General features: G+C 41.8%; 2 protein-coding genes across 2 annotated transcripts in view; both read right to left on the bottom strand.

Annotated features, from left to right (window-relative positions):
• Positions 1-7,282: 7,282 nt before the first annotated feature.
• On the bottom strand, positions 7,283-25,690 carry phf2 (PHD finger protein 2). Its single transcript, XM_072452040.1, has 22 exons — positions 25,333-25,690; positions 21,793-21,878; positions 21,263-21,371; positions 18,195-18,355; positions 15,885-16,026; positions 15,619-15,805; positions 15,260-15,422; positions 15,090-15,177; positions 14,803-14,909; positions 14,223-14,314; positions 14,050-14,139; positions 13,553-13,891; positions 13,255-13,371; positions 12,392-12,504; positions 12,055-12,236; positions 11,878-11,942; positions 11,199-11,365; positions 9,796-10,106; positions 8,678-8,773; positions 8,495-8,604; positions 8,080-8,392; positions 7,283-7,597 (listed from the first exon to the last, which is right to left on the bottom strand). The coding sequence occupies exons 1-22, from the start codon at positions 25,428-25,430 to the stop codon at positions 7,509-7,511; spliced, it is 3,225 nt and encodes a 1,074-aa protein (XP_072308141.1). The 5' UTR covers positions 25,431-25,690; the 3' UTR covers positions 7,283-7,508.
• Positions 16,305-25,747, bottom strand: part of LOC140365549 (cell division cycle-associated protein 7-like) — a 40,074-nt gene continuing 30,631 nt past the window's right edge. Inside the window, exon 9 of the mRNA XM_072452039.1 lies at positions 16,305-16,316. The gene's annotated coding sequence lies outside the window, so the exon portion shown is untranslated. The remainder of the gene's footprint in view (positions 16,317-25,747) is intronic.

Consider the following 25,747-nt stretch of genomic DNA (forward strand, 5'->3'; position numbering starts at 1 on the left):
CTGTTGCCTGTGCATGTTTCAGTGTGGTGTTGTTCTGCTGGTGCCTGTGCATGTTTCAGTGTGGTGGTGTTGTTCTGCTGATGCCTGTGCATGTTTCAGTGTCGTGTTGTTGTTCTGCTGTTGCCTGTGCCTGTTTCAGTGTGGTGTTGTTCTGCTGATGCCTGTGCATGTTTCAGTGTGGTGGTGTTCTGCTGTTGCCTGTGCATGTTTCAGTGTGGTATTGTTCTGCTGGTGCCTGTGCATGTTTCAGTGTGGTGGTGTTGTTCTGCTGATGCCTGTGCATGTTTCAGTGTGGTGTTGTTCTGCTGGTTCCTGTGCATGTTTCAGTGTGGTGGTGTTGTTCTGCTGATGCATGTGCATGTTTCAGTGTGGTGTTGTTCTGCTGGTGCCTGTGCATGTTTCAGTGTGGTGGTGTTGTTCTGCTGATGCCTGTGCATGTTTCAGTGTGGTGTTGTTCTGCTGGTGCCTGTGCATGTTTCAGTGTGGTGGTGTTGTTCTGCTGATGCCTGTGCATGTTTCAGTGTCGTGTTGTTGTTCTGCTGTTGCCTGTGCCTGTTTCAGTGTGGTGTTGTTCTGCTGATGCCTGTGCATGTTTCAGTGTGGTGGTGTTCTGCTGTTGCCTGTGCATGTTTCAGTGTGGTGTTGTTCTGCTGGTGCCTGTGCATGTTTCAGTGTGGTGGTGTTGTTCTGCTGATGCCTGTGCATGTTTCAGTGTGGTGTTGTTCTGCTGGTTCCTGTGCATGTTTCAGTGTGGTGGTGTTGTTCTGCTGATGCCTGTGCATGTTTCAGTGTGGTGTTGTTCTGCTGTTCCTGTGCATGTTTCAGTGTGGTGTTGTTGTTCTGCTGTTGCCTGTGCCTGTTTCAGTGTGGTGTTGTTCTGCTGATGCCTGTGCATGTTTCAGTGTGGTGTTGTTCTGCTGGTGCCTGTGCATGTTTCAGTGTGGCGTTGTTCTGCTGGTGCCTGTGCATGTTTTAGTGTGACGTTGTTCTGCTGGTGCCTGTGCATGTTTCAGTGTGGCGTTGTTCTGCTGGTGCCTGTGCATGTTTCAGTGTGGCGTTGTTCTGCTGGTGCCTGTGCATGTTTCAGTGTGGCGTTGTTCTGCTGGTGCCTGTGCATGTTTCAGTGTGGTGTTGTTTTGCTGGTGCTTGTGCATGTTTCAGTGTGGTGGTGTTGTTCTGCTGATGCCTGTGCATGTTTCAGTGTGGTGTTGTTCTGCTGGTGCCTGTGCATGTTTCAGTGTGGTGTTGTTCTGCTGTTGCCTGTGAATGTTTCAGTGTGGTGGTGTTGTTCTGCTGATGCCTGTGCATGTTTCAGTGTGGTGTTGTTCTGCTGGTGCCTGTGCATGTTTCAGTGTGGTGTTATTCTGCTGTTCCCTGTGCATGTTTCAGTGTGGTGTTGTTCTGCTGTTGCCTGTGCATGTTTCAGTGTGGTGTTGTTCTGCTGGTGCCTGTGCATGTTTCAGTGTGGTGGTGTTGTTCTGCTGATGCCTGTGCATGTTTCAGTGTGGTGGTGTTGTTCTGCTGGTGCCTGTGCATGTTTCAATGGGGTGTTGTTCTGCTGGTTACTGTGCATGTTTCAGTGTGGTGTTGTTCTGCTGGTGCCTGTGCATGTTTCAGTGTGGTGTTGTTCTGCTGGTGCCTGTGCATGTTTCAGTGTGGTGGTGTTGTTCTGCTGATGCCTGTGCATGTTTCAGTGTGGTGTTGTTCTGCTGGTGCCTGTGCATGTTTCAGTGTGGTGGTGTTGTTCTGCTGATGCCTGTGCATGTTTCAGTGTCGTGTTGTTCTGCTGGTGCCTGTGCATGTTTCAGTGTGGTGTTGTTGTTCTGCTGTTGCCTGTGCCTGTTTCAGTGTGGTGTTGTTCTGCTGATGCCTGTGCATGTTTCAGTGTGGTGTTGTTCTGCTGTTGCCTGTGCATGTTTCAGTGTGGTGTTGTTCTGCTGGTGCCTGTGCATGTTTCAGTGTGGTGGTGTTGTTCTGCTGATGCCTGTGCATGTTTCAGTGTGGTGTTGTTCTGCTGGTGCCTGTGCATGTTTCAGTGTGGTGGTGTTGTTCTGCTGTTGCCTGTGCATGTTTCAGTGTGGTGTTGTTCTGCTGTTCCTGTGCATGTTTCAGTGTGGTGTTGTTGTTCTGCTGTTGCCTGTGCCTGTTTCAGTGTGGTGTTGTTCTGCTGATGCCTGTGCATGTTTCAGTGTGGTGTTGTTCTGCTGGTGCCTGTGCATGTTTCAGTGTGGCGTTGTTCTGCTGGTGCCTGTGCATGTTTTAGTGTGACGTTGTTCTGCTGGTGCCTGTGCATGTTTCAGTGTGGCGTTGTTCTGCTGGTGCCTGTGCATGTTTCAGTGTGGCGTTGTTCTGCTGGTGCCTGTGCATGTTTCAGTGTGGTGTTGTTTTGCTGGTGCTTGTGCATGTTTCAGTGTGGTGGTGTTGTTCTGCTGATGCCTGTGCATGTTTCAGTGTGGTGTTGTTCTGCTGGTGCCTGTGCATGTTTCAGTGTGGTGTTGTTCTGCTGGTGCCTGTGCATGTTTCAGTGTGGTGTTGTTCTGCTGGTGCTTGTGCATGTTTCAGTGTGGTGGTGTTCTGCTGGTGCCTGTGCATGTTTCAGTGTGGTGTTGTTCTGCTGGTGCCTGTGCATGTTTCAGTGTGGCGTTGTTCTGCTGTTGCCTGTGCATGTTTCAGTGTGGTGGTGTTGTTCTGCTGGTGCCTGTGCATGTTTCAGTGTGGCGTTGTTCTGCTGGTGCCTGTGCATGTTTCAGTGTGGTGTTGTTCTGCTGGTGCCTGTGCATGTTTCAGTGTGGCGTTGTTCTGCTGGTGCCTGTGCATGTTTCAGTGTGGCGTTGTTCTGCTGGTGCCTGTGCATGTTTCAGTGTGGAGTTGTTCTGCTGGTGCCTGTGCATGTTTCAGTGTGGTGGTGTTCTGCTGGTGCCTGTGCATGTTTCAGTGTGGTGTTGTTCTGCTGGTGCCTGTGCATGTTTCAGTGTGGTGGTGTTGTTCTGCTGATGCCTGTGCATGTTTCAGTGTGGTGTTGTTCTGCTGGTGCCTGTGCATGTTTCAGTGTGGTGTTGTTCTGCTGGTGCCTGTGCATGTTTCAGTGTGGTGTTGTTCTGCTGGTGCCGTTGCATGTTTCAGTGTGGTGTTGTTCTGCTGGTGCCTGTGCATGTTTCAGTGTGGTGGTGTTGTTCTGCTGATGCCTGTGCATGTTTCAGTGTGGTGTTGTTTTGCTGGTGCTTGTGCATGTTTCAGTGTGGTGGTGTTGTTCTGCTGGTGCCTGTGCATGTTTCAGTGTGGTGGTGTTGTTCTGCTGATGCCTGTGCATGTTTCAGTGTGGTGTTGTTTTGCTGGTGCTTGTGCATGTTTCAGTGTGGTGGTGTTCTGCTGGTGCCTGTGCATGTTTCAGTGTGGTGGTGTTCTGCTGGTGCCTGTGCATGTTTCAGTGTGGTGGTGTTCTGCTGGTGCCTGTGCATGAAGCGCGGGCCTCAGCGAGACAAATGATGGGATTGTTTCTTTGGCTGATGTCGGCGCACTTCAGCTTCTTGTGTTAACAATTAGCTAACAATAACAACTCACTTTGATGCTAACCAGGGTGGAAACGGGGTCACGACCCCTCACAGGCGCGCGCTGCCCCGCACACGCGCAGAGGAGCCGTGTCCATGTGCGTCCACTTTGACCGCCTCTACTTCTGCAACAGTCCGGCGGGAAGAACACCCGCTGTAATTGCGCCAGTGAAACTCATTTATCCCCAATTAGGGCTCCACGTGACCTGCGCACTGAGCAAGGGGATCTACAGGGGTGAAAAGGGCTGTTTTAGACCCTCAATCGTGTTTAAATGGCACTTTGCATCTCGTTCAGCCAATGTAGGCCTGGCCATAGACCTACTTTTAAACATTTAATAATACAAAAATGCACACAAACATCTCTTTGTGTGTTGTTGTTTGCTATTGTATATAACCCTCTTATTCAACTGAAAAACAACGACATCAGACAAGAATACAGCCTTTAGGCCTATAGCCCATACATCCAAAAACTTAGTAAATGTTATTATTGAAAATGTCCATAAAACGTATAATGTTTGCTAATACTATTTGGAAGACTTTAGGTGGATGTTTTACATTTGCAGTAAACTGTTACTGAGATAACGCATCTTCAGCTCTAGTGTGTTTTTGACCTCCATCTAGTGGCACTGACTTGTCATTGCGTCCAAAGCAGCTCAAGAATCAAAGAGACAAGAGTAAACACAGAAACTATTTTTACTTGGCTCTGTGAACATTTGTCTCTAGCTAAACATTGCAACACCTCATGCTGCAACTCAAGGGCTTGATTAAAAACAGACTTTTCCTTTAACTAGATTTTAGGCCTACTTTAATTAACTGTGCAGTTCTGATATAAAATACTATAAAATTGGTCAAATTATTTTGTTTATGTCAACCTATAATATACATTGTGACTACAGGACAATAGGAATGTTCAAATGCAAGTGCGACACGTCATAGGTTTTCCACAATAACTGTATTGCAAAAGTAAACAAGGCGGACAATCATATCATTCAACAACAATATGTTTGTTCCTCGGAATTTTCCATTTCTCAATGTCTTAAAAAAGTGAGCCATGACCTCAAACAGAATCATCTAAATACAGAAAAATATAGCTTCAGCTCAAAAAGGATTGTAAATACTAGTACTGCAAATAACAGTAAGGGAAGACGGCTACAACAAGTATCATCCACTGCTCAGACACAGTTGATGCAATGATAAAAATGATTTTAAAAACAACAAAGTAACACACATAATGTACAAACAGGATTCTTACACATTTTCTTTGACACTTTTTGCAGGCATCACAAGTCATTTGTCAGCCAGGATATGAAATGTTAAGTGTGAAAAAATTAGTAAAGAATACATTTATCGGATGTTGCCGACATATTGTTTCTTAAAATAGTAAATTGATCTTAAATTTAAGCTCACATGATGATAGGCCGGGGGAATCAATTTTTCAACACAGATTTTGTAGCAATTAAAAAAACTGAACAAAACATGTCATAGTATTTTCTCATATTATTACGTTTACAGACATAAAATACTCCAAACCCATATTCCATGTTTGTACATATTGTGTAGGAACCCTGTGAAACAAAACCTGAAAAGATGTTCCACTTTTGACCAGCGTTTGAGGAAGTCTTCGTGAGAACTTAACACTTCTACCCACAAAGCCGTTCGGTAAATGCTCCACCCAAAAACCAGTACGAAAATGGAGGCCAAACATGTAAGAAATGTCATAGTGGAAATGTAGAGCGTGATACCAGACCATGGCGACACTGAGGCGTAAATACTCTGCAGATGTATTATTAGAGCTGCCACAAACTTACTCTAGATTACAATAATGGTATTACAGAAAGATGTCAAGATCCATAGCCCTGTTTATCATATTATATTATTATTTGCAACACTAAAAAGCTCAGGCATGTAGTTGAGGATAACCAATTTCTATGTCTTACATATCGGATCAAATTGGAATTTCATGACATAACTGACGAGAAATACAGGTCTTATAAGACATCCACAAAGAACTGTTAGTTTGAAAAATGTTGCTGGTATAAATCGGTAAAATGTTTGCGATGGCCCCGATCGCACTCACGCACGTACAATAACCAACAGAAGAAGAACCAAACAGAAATTCTGTTGAGGATAAATTCACAAGATGTTGAAATATTCCAAACCAAAAACTCTTTAAGAATTGTACAAGTATAAAAAAGCTACAAACATTAATAAATTACATCACTGACACATAAACACTTCACGAGGTGCTAGTAAAATAATTCCAAAACCCTTCAGGTTACTAGAGCTCCAACAAGAGGCTGGTCGGAGAAACTTTAAGTGTCTGTGGTTGGTTGTGTAAGTGTTTCATTTTTTCTTTTTTTTTTAAAAACTTTTTTTTACATAAATTCTCCTCAAAGCTTTGTCTCTCATTTGAACTGAAAACACAATACGGTACAATTAGCTATGTGTAAGTAAGGCCATATGAAAATAAAAAATAAAAAAGGTTCTTCAGTTGTTTTCCAGGCAACACCTTAAGAAAAAATAAACCAAACAAAAAACTAACTATAAAAAATAAAATGTAACAGATTTGCTCGGCCGATACTGTATATTGATATATATTTATATATTTGCATTTATTTATTCATGATTAGCAAAACCAGTAAAAATGTAAGATCAAACCATAAGAGGAAGAAAAAAAAAAAGGTAATTGAAAAAGGCTATGTACAAGCTACATTCTCTACACTGTACTGTGACGTGGTGAAATGCACAAATGTGGTTGTGCTGCCTGGCAAAGCAACAGAAGAGAGAAAGTATCCCATGTAACGGCAAAACCTGACACGGACCAAGCTCATCGTTATCAAACCCCAGGCTCCAACCTCCCCATAAGCTCAGACCAGTCCATGTCACCCACAAAGAGACCACTTTACAGGACAAGAGTGTGTTTGCTGCTTTCAGTTTTACACAAAGTAGAATATAAAGCTGTACGATTTGACGTTAAATAAGTAAGGATCTTGTTTCCGCAATATTGTACACAATCACAATCCAAATTTGTGTGAACTAGAATTAAAAATATAAAATACATTTAAAATCAAACACAATGTAGTTCTTTTGACGTTTTTCTTTTTGAGTCCTGTAAACCACTGTGTAGGTTTACTTAATTCCGATGTATTTCCAACACTTTGAGAATACATACTTTGTTACAATGGCAACACAGAAACTAGTCCAAGCCTGAAGGGAGGTCTGAAACAGCCCATTGTACCACAGTCCACTCACTTTGTGCTTTACAGTCGCTCCTCCAAGTCCTGCTTAGCCCTAGCTACCATACCAATAAATAAATATGACTCTTGATAGTGCTTTGCTTTAGTAACAGAAGTGATAAACAGGATTAAGTAAAATGTGAGTGGCGGGGGTTTTAGGGCACAGCCATGTCCACACGGTTAAGTTCTCAAAGGACAGGAGTTTTCTTGATGTCAGTGCATTTTAAAGTGAGTGTTGTCTTTGCCCGTGAGCAGGAAAACTGAACACTGACAGACGTTGATGGAGTGCTGTGTCTTATTAGTGTGGACATGGCCGGCGCTGATGAGCTGCGTCCGCCTGGTCAAAGCCAAAATACAAAGCCCAAACTTAACCTGCACATGCAACTCCACACATGCAAGGGATACTTTCAGTTTACCATTTGGAATGACTGCAATGTATTTCTACTTCATGTTTTAGCAACCCCTGATAAACAAACCGCTGTAGTAAAATGACACATGTTCTCATAAAAAATATTTATAGTAGGTTCTGTACACTTTTTATATTTGAAAGTTATAAAGTATAAGAGGAGGCAAAAACCTATTTGAGTGATGTTCTTCTTATAAATTGAAAAAATGCATGATTTCGCCCCGTTTCCTCCAACTCTTGGTTCAGTTTTTTTCCTCGTTCGGTTAAAAAGGGGGTTTCGGGCCGCGGGGTGAGTTCGGGAACCCAGTCCGTCGCATGCTACAGGAGGAGCTTTCCATTTCGATGAATTTTTAAAATCTTTCCTAGTCTCTGTTTGGCTGTGGCCATGCCTTTCTTTAGCCGCTTTGCTGTGAAAAGAACAAGAGAGAAAACTTACAAATCAAACCATCCTGACACGTGTGACTAAAATAGCAGAAGCAGGTACATTTAGAAATGGACAAAACACTACATCCAGAGCGATAAAATTATTGAATGAAAGACGCTTCCAACTTGAGCTGCAAGATTCATCGCAATCAAATCGAAATTGCAATTTGAATAGAATATGCTGTCTTATTCTACAAGTCGGTAATGCATCGGTACAAGCATGTTCTAAATTACATGTGATTCTTGTATTAGTTTATAAGTTTAAAGGTGAACAGAATCATATTATTAAAACATAATCATATAAATCGTATAAAACACAATCGCAATTACTGTTTTTCCCAAGTTGTTCAACCCTACTTCCAAGCAGCCAACACGTATATCTATTTTTGTTAGTCACCTATGCATTTCACAGATTTATTTGTGCTAAAATGCTGCCGCGTGAACCATGAGCAGAGAAGCAGCTCACCTTTGGAGTCAGGAGCAGCTGGACGCTCTCCCTTGGCCAGGCCACTGTTGTTGGTGCTTGAGGAGTGGGTGCTGTTGTTGGGTGAGGACAAAGATGGCCGTCTCTGGTGGAGGAACACCCCTGGGGCCATGGGCTGGGGTCCTCCGGGAGATTTGACTGTCCCAGTGCTTAACTCCTGATCCGACATATTGCCATCATTAGAGTCTGCATTGTGATCAGAACTGCTGTCCTGAGAGAGTCTTGGGGGATCCTCCGTCACTAAAGGCTTCTTTTTGGTACTTTTCTTCTTTTTCTTTGTTTTTTGTTGCTCCTCCTGTTTAAAAAGGACATTAAATGTTTTGCCTTACCCATAAAATCAATTTGGACATTTAAATCAACATTTCAGAGCTCCAGAGAAACTAAATATCGCTTGTACCTGATGCGAGAGCTTGGCCGCTGCAGCCGCCAGGCCTGTTTCTACAGAGGCCACCCGCGCCCCGTCTCTGGCTGGCCGCTCGTGTCTCGGGACTGAAGGTCCAACACGAGCTGAGAGCACAACACACACAACTCAGAACACATTTAGGAAAAGACTGCAAAGGATTGGTGTTGGTGCACTGACCTGTGGGACTGTACGGCGTGTCGTCACTACTTTTCCGCTTTTTCGATCTTGATTTGAAAACAGGATTGTCTTCTTCAGATTCCAAAGAAGGATAAACTAAAAATTAAAATGGACTGTTAATGTTGGAGTGAGTGACTGAAGAAAAGCAGTCAAGAATGAGGAAAACAATAATGGCGTTAACAGGTGGCTTCAGCCTGCATAAAGCATCAACATGTGTATATTTCAAATCTAAATCTGGATTCAATCTATTCATTAGCTGTGAATGAGGATTATGTTTACGTTTTTTGGAAACCACTCTTTTGTGTTGCTCCAAATTGTAAAATATTTTCCATCCACTGCAACATATTGTATGAAGTTCATCCAAAGCCAGCTGCTGCAGGCACTCCCAGCGTGCCAATAGGCTATTAACACCAGTTCCGTGCTTTTTGAACTGTTAATTAGAGTCTCATTTGTCGGTCATAGCAAATTGGCACCCCAAAAACCTGTGTTTAGTTTGTGGAGGATAGTGTTTTTTAATGTGGATGGGCTAATTAGCACATATTGAGTCAACAGATTGTTGCAAACCCAGATACATGGCCAAACTGTACCAGAAGGGGGCAGTAAATATATCGGCCTGATATACTGTACTTGAGAACGTTTCCGTACTGATATGAACCTCAAGAGGAACCGAAAGTCGTTAAATAAAATAAGAACATAATATAATAATAATATTAATACAATATAATATAATATAATAAAGATAATATATAATAAAATAAGTGCAGAGTGAGATTTTCTTGAGTTTTCAGCTCAGTGCCTTTTCTGCAGCGCACCTGCCTTCCCAGTGAGGTGTGCCCAGGAACGAGTCCCATAAACCTCCAACTTACTATCAATATCAATACCAGCACCAATATACTGACTTTAGCATTTACCCATCAACCCTAACCCAAGGGGAGGAAAGCCGTGGCGACCTTAACATAATAACATGTCACATGACCTACAGCAAAAAGAGTTCCTTCCCTGCCAAAAAAATAATATAATAGACTTGACATAAAGGTTCCACGCCAGAATAAAGATGTGGTGCTCAGTCAGACCTGTGAGAGTGCATTCATTTACACATCACTGGAGTCAATGTTTACCATAGTCTGAGTCTTTGAAACAGGCGTCCATGTGGTCCTGGTCGTCATCGTAGTCCAGGCTCTCCATGCTGCTGCTCCTCCTGGGTTTCTTGGGCATGCGTTTGGTCGGTCGCTTGCTGCTGTTGTTGCCCGTGGTGCTGCTGCCGGACTTCCTGCTGGCCTGAGTGCCGTGGGAGTTGCTCTTGGACTGGCTGTGGTTGCGGGACTGGCTGTTGCTCCAGGGCTGCTGTAAGCTGTCTGAAGACGACAGGTTGGCCATGGACAACATGCCCTGAATGGCCTCCTGTGTGCTGGGAGACGCAGGGGGCTGACTGTAAGTACAACCATGAGAAATACAACAAAACATCTATTACACCACGGCTGCATGGCAACAGAGCTCCACCTTTCCACTAGCTGACTCAAAAAGAGAATTTGTTTTCCAGAACGGGTTTAATTTAAATGCCATACAGTGATATTTGGTCTAGTCAAATGATGTAACTTTGACAATAGATCTTTAGGGCATCTTAGAAATGCCAAAAAGCCTATAATTGCAGTACTATGCACAAGCTTGTCAAGTCCATCAATCAACAAGAGCTTTGGTTCCCAGAAATAATGTATACACTAACTTTGGAAATATGTGCAATACACAACACAGATTCAGACACACTACAGATTATCTCCTTTTATACAATTGGCAAAACTATTTAAACTATTTTTTATTTTATGATTATTTAAAGTTGTTCTCTCTTTCACTGCTCATTTGTACCTTTCAGTGTGGTGGAAATAGACCATCAAGAGTCAACCAAAACAGCAAAATTCAAATGAGGTGAAGAGCCTGGAGCCATACTGCTTTTGATAAATTAACCTTAGATGAAACAAACAGGCTTAGCAACAATGCTGAAAGGATCAGTGTAAACTTCAAGTTTTTCACTTTGAGAGTTACGAATATGGCTTTTTAAGACCACTTTGTCTGTCACCAAGTGTCCATTTGTTTGTCAAAGTCTTGGCCCATTACTGAGCATAAGAGGTAAAGCTCATTAAGGGTCATGGCACATGTCCTACGGGACACATTTAGTTCCCACTTTTTATGGATATTTTTTTCTGTCTGTTTATAAACAGTTTGGTGAAATGTGAAATGTGAAGCTGCATTGTTCAATTTGGTTAAAGTTATTTTGTGTCGTGAACAAAAACCTTAAGTAATATTGTAAGGAGCTTTGCTCTGCAGCTTCCTAAAACAGAAAAGTCAAATCATTTTGTATGGGCAGTGTTGACTTCATTTTGAGAGTGAAAGCTGCAACACTTCTGATGTATTCAAACTGACACATCAAATACAATAAACTAAAATGGATGAATAGATTTCCATGAATAAAGAGAAACTTGAACACTATCTACTACTACCTGTGGTGCTGCTAAAGTCAATTTACCTGTTTGTGCTGTAGTCAATGCCTCCCACTTGCTTGCTGGCCTGCAGCAGGTCCAGAATTCCTGCGGCACTGCCACCTTTTTTCTTGACCTTGGAGTTGCGATTTTTGACGTCAGGTTTGGCCTCTGTGTCTATGTGTAAAGTTTCCTCGTCTGACGATTCAACACTCTAATGCATAACGAGAACAAAAAACACACCAGGTATGTTACACATCTGTTGAATATTCAAACAATATTGTAGTGCAAGGTTTCTCACATCACATTTACATTTGACTAACTAAGCTTCTTCAATTTTAACATGGTGAAGTGTTCTTTCTTGAGAGATCTCATTGGTTCATATTAGAGCTGGGCAATTATGGGGATGATTTTTTTTTTTTTTTAACAAAATGGATTTCAGTATTTTTTTCGAAAACAAAACAGATTTTTAATCAGTGCTTTTCAACACAAAACTGCCCAACTCCTCCAAAGAATGAACTATGTCCCAAACCAGATTTTAGCGATCTGTTCTTGATTAATTACCCAGCCCAAGGACCAAGTATTTACAGCTCTTGTATTTCCCACACCAATGAGCCTTGGTCAAAATCAAATCTTTAAATTTGTATTGTATCTTTTTGCACAATACACTTTATAAAAGATTGTTTTTTGACTGTATAAAGTTCACCCATGACCAACAATTCTTACCTTACTACAAGGCTGTAACTTTGTTTTTTTGGATGGCTGAATCGGTTCTCTGATGTCTGACAAAACTGAAAGATAGATATGTATATTTTTATAGTTAACTGCAAATACATGTTTATCAACAATCATTATTTAAGTTTGATTTATGTTGAGTGGAGGTAGTTCTGGGTAAACACTCACACGACAGGTCTCTCTTAACAGTGGTGTTCTTTTTCCGTCTGATGGGAAACTCATCAATCTTCAGCTCGCCCTCATCGGAGACGTACTCGTACTCGTCTCTCACCGGCTTAGTTTTGTCCTCTTTTAGGTTTTGTAAAGACCCAAAAACACTCGAGTTGGTCTGAGGTTTCAGCATTTTGGAGCTGTGAAGGAAACCGCACGACAATGAGCGACGCACACAAGGATCAGTCGAGCACTTGAAGGGAAGGCCTTGAGTTGAGCTCTAATGGACGCGGCGCTGACAGCTGCACGGCACATAATCACCAGCACACTCACGTCACACACACTGAGGCCGTACCTGAGCAGCTTCTTGTGAGACATAAAGCTGAATCTTTCTTTATTGCTCGACAGCGGCGTTCTGTCAAATTTGCTTTCCTCCTCCATCTTTAACAAGGAATCGGGTTTACTGTTCTGTAGAAGAAACACAAAAGATATTACAAACCACAGTAAATAAAGCAGGAGCCTAACTGCAATAAAAAACAGTATCAAGAGATGGAAACAGAACTTCCTGAGAGTACGGTTTGAGACTGTGATTCTTGTGATGACACACATTTTTGACTAACACAAATATCTTAGAAAGGCGTTTTTCACTTGGTAAAACTTTCAAAACTCCAAACGGGTCAGTATTGATTTTTTTGGTCAGACATTTCAGTGCCGAGCTGAACTGTATTAATAAGCCATGAGTTTTCAGTGACCTTGGAGACGTCATCAGGGTGTCCAGTCCATCTGCAAGCGTTTGGCTTGATCAGACGAGCGACGGCATCGCGGCGCACGCGGCCAACATTCCACAGAACTTTGGCATTGAATTTTCCATGGAACCTAATCCCTCTAATGTCTTCCGTTCAAGCAAATTATATTTATACTCCAAAGGTCTTTCCCTATTGTTCTGCTGCAATGGTACAACAGAACCAATTGAAGATGGGAGCAGATGTGAATAGTTTGGAAGTAACGCGGTGTAATTCCATTAGGTATAAACTATTGGAGGGTGAACAGTCTTTGAGCCTGATGAGCTGCAGGCCTCGATGTGTGATTAAAACACATCACTCTGTTCTCCTCGTCGCTTTGAAGTGTGCAAATCTTTCAGCAATTATATTCAGTGGGCATAGTTTGACTTGAGGTCATTCTCTTCTCTCAGTCTACAGTAAAAATGAACATTCTCACCTTGTATTTCCATTTTGCTTCTGTCGTTTTTTTATTCTGCTCTCTGATTTCAAACTTGTCCACGCTGTTCTGTTTGGTCATTTCTTTCTCAGATGAACTAAGAACACTTTTAACAGCCTAGAAATAAAGAGAGTACAAGATTTGCTGAATATTTTCAACTTTGCATTTGATATGAACAAACATTTGTCATTTTAACAATATTTTTTTTTTTAAATAATATCGGATCTGGCAACACACTGCAAATGTTATAATACTAACCAAGATTCATCCCTTAAAATAAGATAAGTCATGTTCTAACCTTGGCCTTTTTGGACTGGTCCATTTTACTCAAGATGTCCTTGGCATGGGATTCAAGAGCGGCAAAGCTGGAGGGTTTGGGCGGCGGCGACGTCTCCTTTGCTTTCTTGGCCTTCTTCTTCCCTCCCTCCTTCACCTTGGGCACTTTGGGGGGCTTGGGGGCTTTGGGCATCTTTTGGGGCTTGGGAGGTTTGGGTGGTTTCTTTTTGCGTGGCCGGTCTCTGCTTGGCGACGGGACGTGAGCTGGAGACACCGGTTCCTCAGGTTCTGAATGTGTCGACGGAGGCTCCTCCACTGGGATCTTAATGCTTGGCTCACTTTTAATGGCTTTTGTTGCATTCTTTAAAAATAAAAAAGGGGAAATAACAAATATTGGAATATCAGAAAAGCTTGTTGGTAGAGCACGTTAAGTAAAAGTTACATTTATTGAAGGGGAATATAGTTTATAGTTATTACAATATAAAAAAAGTTATTACAATATAAAAAAAACATCTGTACCTCCGACAGTCTGATCTCTTTGGCAAGATCCTTAATAAGCTGCGAGGGTTTCATGTTTTCTGGGAGCTCGTCTTCATGTTCCAAAAGTGCCTTCAATAATACAAGACACAGAATTGTCAAGCATGTAGCAACTTGGAAAGAAAAAATAACAACAATATGTCCTCTCCACGTACCTGCTTTTTAGTCCAAGCTCTGAAGGCTCCGTTGATAATTTTGGCACCGTGTACAAGATATGAAGCCGGTTGTTTATTTGCTTTATGTAAAGCTGCAAAAAATTAAAAAATAACCACAAATCAATGAGATGGTAACCTGTATTGACCACCAAACTACTGACTACTCAAACTAAAAGCTACTCAAATCTTACTAACCTTACAGTAAAACAAAAGACATTTTAACAGTGGAAGAACTGCACGCACATTAGCAATCTGGATCGAACACATGCCGATAAAATGGTGGAAACATAAACAATTGGCCCGAGCCAGCTGAGGAGAGTTTAAACACAGCCTTGTAATGGAGCAAGTGATTCTAGCTGGGCCAAGCCTTTTGAAGCTAATCATCTGTGAACCCAGAGATTCACCAATTTAATGACTGAAATAATATTATAGCGTCCAGGCCATCATCTGTGCAGCAGACTTTTGCCGATGGCCGTCGGAAGGTACGGCAGTTCACCCAGTGTTTCTCTTGATTGTTTTTACCGTGCAGGTCAAGTAGAGGTTTTGGCTTTGCGTTAAAACTGCAGAAGGAAGTATTCACCTTTGAATCGCTCCAGGAAGTGTCGGCCCACATACCAACAGGCTGTCTCATAGTTTGGAAAGGGGGTGAGAGTCTTAACTTTCAACCGCTTTTCAATCTCGTACGCTCTGAGGGTAAGAAAATAGTGAAGATTACAGAAAGCGATCCACGTTTCACGACAAGGTTTTCGAAGCTCATCATTATTTAAAGACATATTGAATAAAATGTGGGGGGGGGGAAATATGGCAAGTTTGCTCAATGTATAGCACAATTATTGCATTTTCATACATTTAGTGTTTAAAAAGTACCTCATCTGCATCTCAACACTGAGATTGTGGACGAAATGCCCAGAGAACGCCAAACAGTCGACTGGAGTCAGTATTGCATTGATCCATCCTGTGAGAACCATTGAATTAAAACACTGTCAAACATTACGACCAAATGTTGTTTTTCATTGCAGCTGAAGAGCGGTGAGGACCTGATGGGATGAAGAGGGTCTGGCCTTGCTTCAGGATGCATTTGTAACACTTGTCCACCTGGTCGGCAAAGAACATCTCGCTGTGATTGGACGACGACCTCCAGCGCTCGTACAGAGACAGGTTGGCGGAGGTGGGCTTGATCAAGAAGAAAATCTTTTCTCCCTAAACAACACACCATTGCAGCATTTTTAGGTATCAAAATGAGGACCGTGCGGTTTACATGTTTTATTTTTCGACTTTTATTGTGCACTCAAATTATTAAAAAGCATTAGCTACTGTGTATAAACTGGGCATTTAGTTAACTTTGTTTTGTTTGAATCCAAATCTAAATCTCAGTCTATATGAGTACGGGTAATACCTTTAACACGTGATACCAGACGGATGCTCCTCCACACTCAATGTGGAAGTCTGTGTAACTGTCTTTGACACAGATGAGACAGTATTTGGTGACTTTAGGCTTTCCTAGCAGAGCATCATCGGGCCAGTAGTTCTCCACCCAGGACAACCTGCGGACAATCTGCGGACTTTCAACTATACTGTTCATCCTGTCAAACATATGGAGAAAAGATGATGATCAGATCTGGAGACTCAAGTGAGAAAAGAAGCCGAGGTTTACTGTCTGACCTTGTGTCGGAGAACTCCAGGTTGATGACGTCTAATACTTTCTTTCTGTTTGTGCTGTAGTAGTAGTCCACAAACTCCTTCAACTTCATTTTACTGTCTGTCTGTTTAGTGACGTCTATCACATCCACGCTGACATCTGGTCCTGTGAAACAATTAGAAGAAATAAAACAAACCATAAAAACAGTCAAAGCGCCTTGTCACAGTCGCATCAAAACATTAAAAGGTCAAGGGTGCCCTCTAGTGGACATGGTGAAAATATGACTGCAGCATCCTCAGCCTTCGCTTCAAGCTCAAACTTAAGTTTCTTTTATTTATCTTCTACAATCAAATGCAATATTGCTATGAGGTGGAGCGGCATATTCACTTAGTACTTACCAATTAATCAAACCATTATTAGTGGCAATGTCAGAATCAGAAAAGGTTTATTACCATTGTTACTGAACAGAATTCACAAACATAGCAACTTGCTTTGGTGATTCGGTGCAACATTAAACAATGAACAAGGATAAAACAACCTATGTAAGTCAAAAAGAAAAACAATTCAAATCTGCTATAGGATATACATAAGAATAGGCTATAAGATAAAAAATAAGCTTACTATGTACACAAATTTACAGTTGAATTTACATATATAGTGCAGAAAGTGAACAGTGCAGTCAGTGGGTGGTTAAATTATGGTTAAAGTGACAGATGTTTAAGAAGTGTTCATGAGTCCAACGACAGAGGGAAAGAAACTGTTCTGGTGGCAAGAGGTTCTGGTCTGGATGGACCGTAGCCTCCTGTTTGAGGGAAGTGGCTCAAATAGTCCATGTCCAGGGTGAGAAGGCCAGAAGGGTCGGCTGTGATCCAAACTGCTCGTCCCAGAGCCCTGGAAACGTACAGGTCCTGCAGAGATGGAAGTCTGCAGCCAACCTTCTCACCAGTGTACCACACGGTGATGGAGGAGGTGAGGATGGTCCCAATGATGGTCGTGTAGAACTGCACCATCATCTCCGCTGTCAGCTTGGCTTTCCTCAGCTGCTGCAGGTACATCCTCTGCTGCGCCTTCTTGATGAGGGAGCTGATGGTGGGCTCCCACTTTAGGTCCTGTGAGACGGTGGTGCAGAGAAAGTGGAGGGAATCCACAGTGGAGATGGGGGAGTCTGTCATGGTGAGAGGGGCTGGGGGGCTGTGACTTTCCTGAAGTCCACAATCATCTCCACTGTCTTCTGGGCGTTGAACTCCAGGTTGTTACCACTACACCTCCCTCCTGTAGACAGACTCATCCCAGTCCAAGATGAGCCTGATGAGGGTGGTGTTGTCCGCAAACATGATCAGTGAGTCATGGCTGGAGGTGCAGCAGTTTGTGTACAGGGAGAAAAGCAGAGGAGAAAGTACACAGCCCTGTGGAGCTCCTCCTGTGCTGATAGTCCGAGTGTTGGAGACATTCTTCCCCAGCAGCACTGCCTCTGATCCGTCAGGAAGTCAGTGATCCACTTGCAGGTGGAGTCAGGCACGTTGAGCTGAGAGCTTGTCCTGGAGCAGAGCAGGAGGATGGTGTTGAATGCAGAGCTGAAGTCCACAACCAGGATCCTGACGTAGGTTCCCAGGGAGTCCAGATACTGCAAGATGAAGTGAAGTGCCAGGTTTATGGCGTCGTCCACAGACCTGTTGGCTCTGTAGGCGAACTGCAGGGGGTCCAGCAGGGGGAGGTGAAGGACTTGAGGTCGGGGAGGACCAGGCGCTCAAATACTTCATGACTACAGCGTCAGTGCCACAGGTCTGTAGTCTTTAAGTCCAGTGATCCGGGGTTTCTTGGGGACAGAGACAATGATGGGCTTCTTGAAGCAGGCTGGGACATGGCATGACTCCAGGGAGGTGTTAAAAATGCCAATGAAGACGGGGGCCAGCTCACCTGCACATTGTCTTAAGGTGGCCGGGGTGACACCGTCTGGTCCAGTAGCTTTTCAGGGGATGGATTTTTGAAATAGTCTGTTTACATTCTGTTCCAATATTATGTGTATATAGGATATTTCTATCCTACCGTAAATTTTAATTGTTTTTCTTTAATACATGCCCTTTTTGATTCTATATATGTTGTTTTATTATTGTTCATTGTTGTATGTTGCACTGACTCTATGTTTGTGAATTTTGTTCATAGGCAATTGGTACAAAAAGTATTTTCAAACTCAGTATCTAACTTGATAAGTTTTAGTTTTGTTAATTGGCCTGAAGGAGGTTTTATACATATAAAGTCAATAAAAAAAAAAAAAAATGTTTGAGTTGTATTTCATCATAAAAAGCCATACATCCTTCATAACGTGTCCTCACCAACATAGTTTTCCACGTCACTGATGTAGAACGTGGATGCAGGCATGGACATGCCCAGACCATCCTTTTTCTGGACCAGGAGCGGCTCATCAAAACCATTCTCCTCCAGGTAGTCCATGTTCAGCTGGACACCACTGAGCTTCAGCACGACATCATCAGAGCTGAAACAAACAGTGAGGTTAACAAAGGGTCACGGACAGGTCTACACGCTAAAAACTACATTCACTATTACCGGTACTAACGTTGTTTTTAAGCAGAAACACAGTGTTGCAATAGTGATCTCAGTAGGTAATGCAAAGGTCAAAACAATTTCAAAAGGAAAGGGCATTAGCTCAATTGCTCAATTATCATATTTATTATTCACACTTGTGAGCTGTGGTATACATTGTACAAAGACTTTCATTACAGTGACACGATAATAACTGCACTAACTGTGTTTTTAGTTATTTTTGTGTAGATTATAGACCCTTTAAAATGCTGTCATTGAACTATTGAAAATGATGTAATGGAGGTAACTGTAGGAAAACGTCACATCAAATGCTGTTGATAGTCGGTATTTTTTTTCCATTAAAGACATATTTTCTTCTCTACCAAAAGAAGACAAATATAATATTTTCTAGGAAAAAGTACAGCTTCACAAAAAGTACAATCTATGGTGATGGATGTAATAAAAACTACTATCTGATATACTGTAAATTGTCTCTAGATAATTAAATGAATAAAATAGTGGAAAGTGTAAAAATTGGCAACACAATTTCAGGTTCCAGTTTCCTTAAAACTGAGGAGCTCCACTTCATGCTCCCTTCATTCCTTATGGAAATTAGCCCAGTCTCGCTAAAATAATCAATATTATTAATTAACACACAGTGGAGAGTGTGTTACAGATGTAAAATCACAGGCAGCATGTTAAGACCTTTAGTACCCTGTAAATACTTCACCTGGCGACGTCTTCATGTTTGTAAAAGTATGTTGATTTGTCTCTAAGTTAATGCTAACATACAATAAATATAATCAATAAACTGAAATTGCCTGTTTACAAAAACACTGGACTTTGCATTCTATGTACTTTTATCAAGTTTGTCTGTTTTACATTTAAGTTAATGTATGTTAGCCTTTAGCTTTGAGACAAAAACATGTACTTTTATAAACACATAGATTTCCTCCAGTGATATATTTACATGGTATGTCAAAGTCTTAACATGATGCCAGCGATTATCTGTAACTCGCTTTAACTGTTTTATTTTGATTTATTTGAGCATGACCCGGCTCATTCCCACAGAGAATGAATGGAACAAGAAGTGAAGATCCACTTTTACAGCAACCGGAACTAGCCGGGCGCTAACGTGAAAATTAAATTAAATTAAATTTATTTTTGTAACGCCCAAAATCACAACAGTAGTTGCCTTGGAGGGCGACAGTGAAAAACAGATTAAACAATGTTCATAGGGACTTGGCAGTGTCCCAGGCTCCCCTGTCCTTAGACCCTCCTTCTCCTGGAGGAGTTCCACAGTGACTCCCTCAGACGGACAAGTGGACGCAAGATAGACAAAATCTGTGTTTGGATAGCATTTAGATAGTTATGCATCTACCTGTACTTTTAGTTGAGAAATGCTCAAACATTGTGACCTAGTGGCAGAATTAAAGGCAGCGCAACTGATTAATGTGTTTCTATTTTTTTCAGCCTCATTTTTGTTCATGGAGCTTTAGTTTTGCTCAAATTAACTTTACAGGCCCAAACCTAAAGTGAAAGTGTCTCTGTTGTTGTTGCGATTGTGCAGAGCTCCGCTAACGTTAGCTTGTAAATAACTAATGCCACAGTTTGATATTTAGAGCATTCAGCTGCCACATAACACTAATTTCCTCAACAAACAGACTAAGAAACATCTTATTTAATGAGAGAAAGATAATCAGTTCAACTTTTGTATGATCACAAAGTCTGTATCAGTGATAAATGTGAGCTGCAGAGTTCCTGTTGTTCATCTGCTGTGTCAGGTATAAACTAAATATTCATCAGAGTTGCAGAATTTAACATTTGTTATTAGATTTTAGAAGCTCGAACACATTTTAGGAGAAAATGTAATCAGTAATCTGTAATCTTCAGACAGCTTCCTGGACAACCTAAAGGCAACTGCTCTTTAACAGCAGTGCCATCTTTAACCAGCAGGAGCACAGTACCATACGCCTTCCTTTTTATGTTTAGTTCTAATTTGTCTAATAGGTAGATCATTGTTTGGCATTTTGTTCACTGTAAATTACAAATAAAAACAGGTTCATTGACTTTTAATCTAAAACAGCAATGTTTTTTTGTTTTTGTTATTTTGTGAAAAAAAGAAAAGAAAAATAAAGCAACAACATTGAGCCCATTATGTATCTCCTAAAGTCCTTCAATGAACCGCAGCAACCACAGGGTCAGGACATGATATAGATCATTGGTTCTTAAACTTTGCTGGTCGTGTAAAGTTGTGGAGTTTTGAAGTAGTTCCTCTGCAGTGCAGACTCCTGCTGCCACAGTCCAGCCCGTCACATACAACTGTTAAAGCTGACATTATTTTTGGAGTGATGAGACGAGTCAAAACTGCTCACTCTCGCTGCTCAAAAGAATAGTTGCCTCACCAAATGCAAAGGTAAAACTCTTGCCTGTCTTAAATGTACAGATAAAAGCCTATTTCTCAATATTATAATCCTTGTATAGGCTAAGAATATGGTAAAAAAAAGGCTATCTAAAAAAGTGAGGGAGGTTGGGTGGCGAAAGGTGACAATTATAAAAAGTGGATTGCCAGAAAAGAGTTTGAGAACCCCTGATATAGATGGTAAATAAAGGTTTCTGAGCATTGCTGAAGACACAACTCACAAATGTGTTAATTAATCAAATTATGACTCGTAGTAAGCTAAAGATAACCATAATAACATGGTTATCATTACCGGTAGTCATAAAGTAAATAAGTACATTTACAAATACCCATGATTTACATATTATGTATAACCATATTATATAATTGATACGCTAACACACTGAATTTAAATGAACGTATTTGTAAACAGCATATAAAGTGAATGAGGTTATTTACCTGGGAAAGGTTCTGCTGCGTAGCTCTTTAATGAACACTTGACTGCCGTTCTGAACCGCTTTGATGTCTGTGCTTTGGCCCGTATCATTTTTGCTCTTCTTCTTTTTTACTGAAAACAGAAATAAGACACATACATACTTACACGCGGCTTGATCAAGAAACAACTGCACAGTACGACAATACGTTTATCTATTCTCAGTTTACGACCATGGCTCATGTTCAGCTCAGAACCTACAGAAGTCCCTCACTGAGCTGCAGAGGCTGCACTAGCACTGATTCATGATTGGTGCAGGTGCTTTAGATTGGGACTGGCATAAGTTTAAACACGCTGGATTTCATCTTTGAAACTGGCAACACAAATGAGAGAACCAAAACACTAAATTATCCAAACGTGGCTATGATTCAATTCCATTGTTTTTGTAATTAAATAATGTTCATCTGTTACAATACAATAACAGCTTGACAACAAAACAGAGGAAAAGCATGATAATTTCCACAATGTTTCATTATCAAATTATAAGACTGCTTACACGTGGACTTGCCATGGGTCTTTTCACAGTTAGGACAGTGATAAATATCGATATCAGGGGCGTCATCTTCATCCACGCCAACACAGCTGCAAAGGAAAATAAAAACATACATTACATTTCACCTAGTGATAAAAAGAAAACAAACCAAGGGTTCACACCTTCCTAATATATTTGAAATGCACGTTTGTGGTAGATGGGCAGCAGTCAGTTGCTCCGTTGTTATCATTTTTGAAAACAAACTCATGTTTTCATTCCTATTTCATTCATTCCTTTCGTCGTAGTAGAAATGATGTCACTGGTGTTTCCGCAGCAGATGCATAGGCGCATTCCTCCCGTTTGGAGCCGCTGCTGAACTCAATGACTCAATGAATTGGGAGTTTCCCACCCCAGCCCCCCGTCTCTCTCCCACTCTCACCGCTCCTCACAGGGTGCTCACTGCTCACTTAGCGGAGACATATTTTATGTGCATTTAACCATGGTATAACGGTGTTCCATCAACAGTATCTTACTCAACGTTACATTTTGATTGATTCATGCCTGTTTGAATAATCCTGAATTGTCATAAATTTGGGGCTCAAGTGCTTAGAAAAGTTCTGTTTACACCTACCCCCTATCCCCGTCCACATCAGTACTTACTTGTGATTATTTAAAAAAGTAAGACTTTGGGTCATACACTTAGCAAATGTTACATAGCCATTTTTCAACAATAAAAAAACATATTCTGTTGCTTGTTACAGTGAAATGTCTGTAACTGCAGTTATAAACAGGAAGTTATCAAACTTGTTTCTATTATTAATCCTTTTTACATCAATGTTGTGGTTTACACTGAAAAGAATGTCAAATAAATCTGTATCCGGCCACGATAATTAGGACTTATGCATCAATATTTCTTAGGGCTCAATATTTGCAATGGGTTCATTTTGCATTTTTGGAGATGTTTTTCATATGCACATTTAGTACAAGAGTTGAGTAAAATAAGTAACTGTCTCTTTCAGCTTGGTTCAAAAAGATTATCCTGCTTTAGAATGATTCTGTAAGAGAATACAGTAGTTTCATTATTATAATTTATAGTTGTGTTTTTCTGTAGCAAAATGTCACTCTTCAAAATGTTTTCTCGTGACTGACTGGCCTAGATCCAAGTATGTTACAGTTTAACACTATAATGTGACTTCTTTAATGTTCTGATCAGACACTGTCTAGAGTTAAGTTATAAGAAAAAAAAATATTGAATTTAATATTTGTTTTCCTTGAATTAAACTCTCAAGCAGGAAATGTCACAGTGGATATCGTCAACAAAAGACATGGTACTTCAGCTTCTCTGGACGTTTGACAAGAGATGAACACATTATTACAGACATATTAAACATAACCAGGTTCACCTCAGATTAAACTTATGGAACGGACAATACTGCAGGTGTTGCTCTAAATAAAAGGCTGTGGTGGTGGGCAATATATTGAAATGTAAATATATCGTGAATGTTGTTTTGAAAATATGCAAAATTTGAATTTCGAGAAAAAAATGCAATAATATAGTTATGTATTTAAGTTGTAAACTTTCAAATGAGGGCAACAGGCGATCTTTCTGCACTTTTTGTAATACAATTCACAGACATTTTACATTCGTCTGATAATTTAACCTCGACATTTAAAAACAATCACACATTTCTGTTGGATTGACATAACTGGGATACTCCAGAAAAATATCGATATTCATTCTTGTCAATATGGCCCAGTCCTGAGTTTACTTAGAAACACTGTAATAACTTGGTTAAACGCTCATAAAAGTCGCAAATTGACAAATACCCTGAATTATGTTATTACTGATGTAATTAAAATAGTTGATAGTTTGTTGGACTAAAGCCCAGTTTTTTTTTTATATTGTGAGATGTTGGGGATCTTTAAGGAAATCCAGATTAACCTGGAGTGCACTTGATGTCACATCAAGCTTGGAGTGAGTCAGAGAGATAACATAATGTCTAACAGGGTTTCCATACAAAGCACACACACACACACACACACACACACACACAGACACACACACACACACACACACACACACACACACACATATTGTTGACAGCTGTGTTTTTTATTCGTTCTTAACGTAAGCAAAACTAGTGACTCAAAAGGCTAAAAGCTAAAGTGGAATGACAGTAAACAAGAGCAAGCATAAACGTATGTTTACTATGAGCGGCGTGATAACAGAAGAACAGAAGAGAAAGTGTAGCATAAGGTTGGGCCAGACTGAAGCAGACTCTGCCATTGTAGTGGTGGAAGCCTGTAGCTTTGGACATAAAAATGAACAAAAGTAATGTATGTGTATATGTTATACACTTTTATCCATTTACTTTACAACATAAAGTCCGGGATGACTGTAGCAACAGTAACTATATTAAAATGTTGTTATTTCAAGGTCACTAACCTTGATATTAAGCTTGTTACATATGTATACACTGTTTATACACAGTCTGTACACTTCCTAAGGGCATATTACAGAATAATAACACATTTAAGACTATGGATGTTGTTTAGGATGGGCCTATAATAAATTAATGACATGAATGTACGTATTTAAGGCATCTGAGCGTAAGGAAACAGAGGCAAATGCTTTTGAGTCAGAGCAGTTCATTTAGTCCAGACTGAGGCTGCTGCCTGTGGAGCAGCAAAGGGTTAATGTTCAGGCGCGTAAATACTCTGCTCTGAGAAGCTCGTTTGACAAATCAAACACGAATAACTAATGTTTTAGAGCCGTGACATGACCGAACCGCGGGGTAAAAGCCAAACGACACACAAAGGCGAGCGCGGAGAAGCCCGCGGAGGAAAGATTCACCGCGACGAGTCTCGTTCAGGGCAGATTACGGCTCGTGTCGAGAGGGGAAAGTGAACCGCCACAAGCACAACGTCGTAACAACAATCGAAACAGACACATACACGCTATAATTAGACGTCAATCGCCGCAGAACCGCGAAACACTCTCGGCACGGGAGCTCTCCGTCAGCCATAGCTGCGGCGGGGGAGCGCGGAGCCTGAACGGGACTGATCCGCGCACTGACCCCGGCGCTCGGACTGGCGTGATTTTAAGGTGTAAAAAACAGCACAAACATCGCCCGCACGAACACGACACACGCGCGGGCATTTTTCGCCCCAACGCCGCGCGCGCGGGGGGGAAAAAAGCACCGCGTTTCGGAGAAGGACGCGGGTGAAATCGAGACTGGGGCTCGCGTCGCCGCGGTCCGGGATCCGCGGGATGTTCCACTGACTGAACCCGACGAAGCCCGCGCCTTCCTCCGCCGCCACATAAAGCCGCGCGCGTATCGCCCCGCGGACACATCTATGCTTTATAATATTGTTGAAAAATGCCACGAGCCGGGCCAGCCGCGCGTAACTCCTCCTTCCTCGCCTCGCCGCGCGGCCTCTCGTCAGATGTAGACGGCCGAGGAGAGCCACAAAGCTGTCAAACGCCCGAGCGCTCGCCATTTTTGTTTGTTTTCTGCTACAAGGCGCCACAAAACGCAGCTCGCGCCGCGATAAAGTCCTTACCTGCCGTGGAACCAGTCTTTGCAAGCGTCGCACTCGATCATAAACTGGGTCACGTCGTAAGGTAATCTGCAGATGCAATACACTGGTACAGTCGCCATGTTCAATTCACAACTACGTCGGGATAGACTGGGGGGGCTGCAGGAGGAACAACGTCCTGCAAACAATATGATCCAATATGATCCCCAGAAAAAGCCAGGGGCAGTCCCGCCGGACACATGAGCTACACGCGCGTCTCCATCGCATCGGCGCGTGCGGGGCCAGGCGACGCACACTCAGCTTTGCTCAAATGCATTATTATGATTTTGACCGTGTGCGTGCCCCCTGGTGACTGTACGACGAGCCGCTCGTGTTCGCTGCTCGAGAAAACACAGCAGCCTCCGATCGGTTACGAAATAAGAGGATACAGTACAAGCCA

Source organism: Eucyclogobius newberryi, unplaced genomic scaffold, assembly GCF_026437365.1.
Source record: "Eucyclogobius newberryi isolate DKJ021-1_F unplaced genomic scaffold, fEucNew1.0.hap1 SCAF_19, whole genome shotgun sequence".
NCBI classification, from domain to species: domain Eukaryota; kingdom Metazoa; phylum Chordata; class Actinopteri; order Gobiiformes; family Gobiidae; genus Eucyclogobius; species Eucyclogobius newberryi.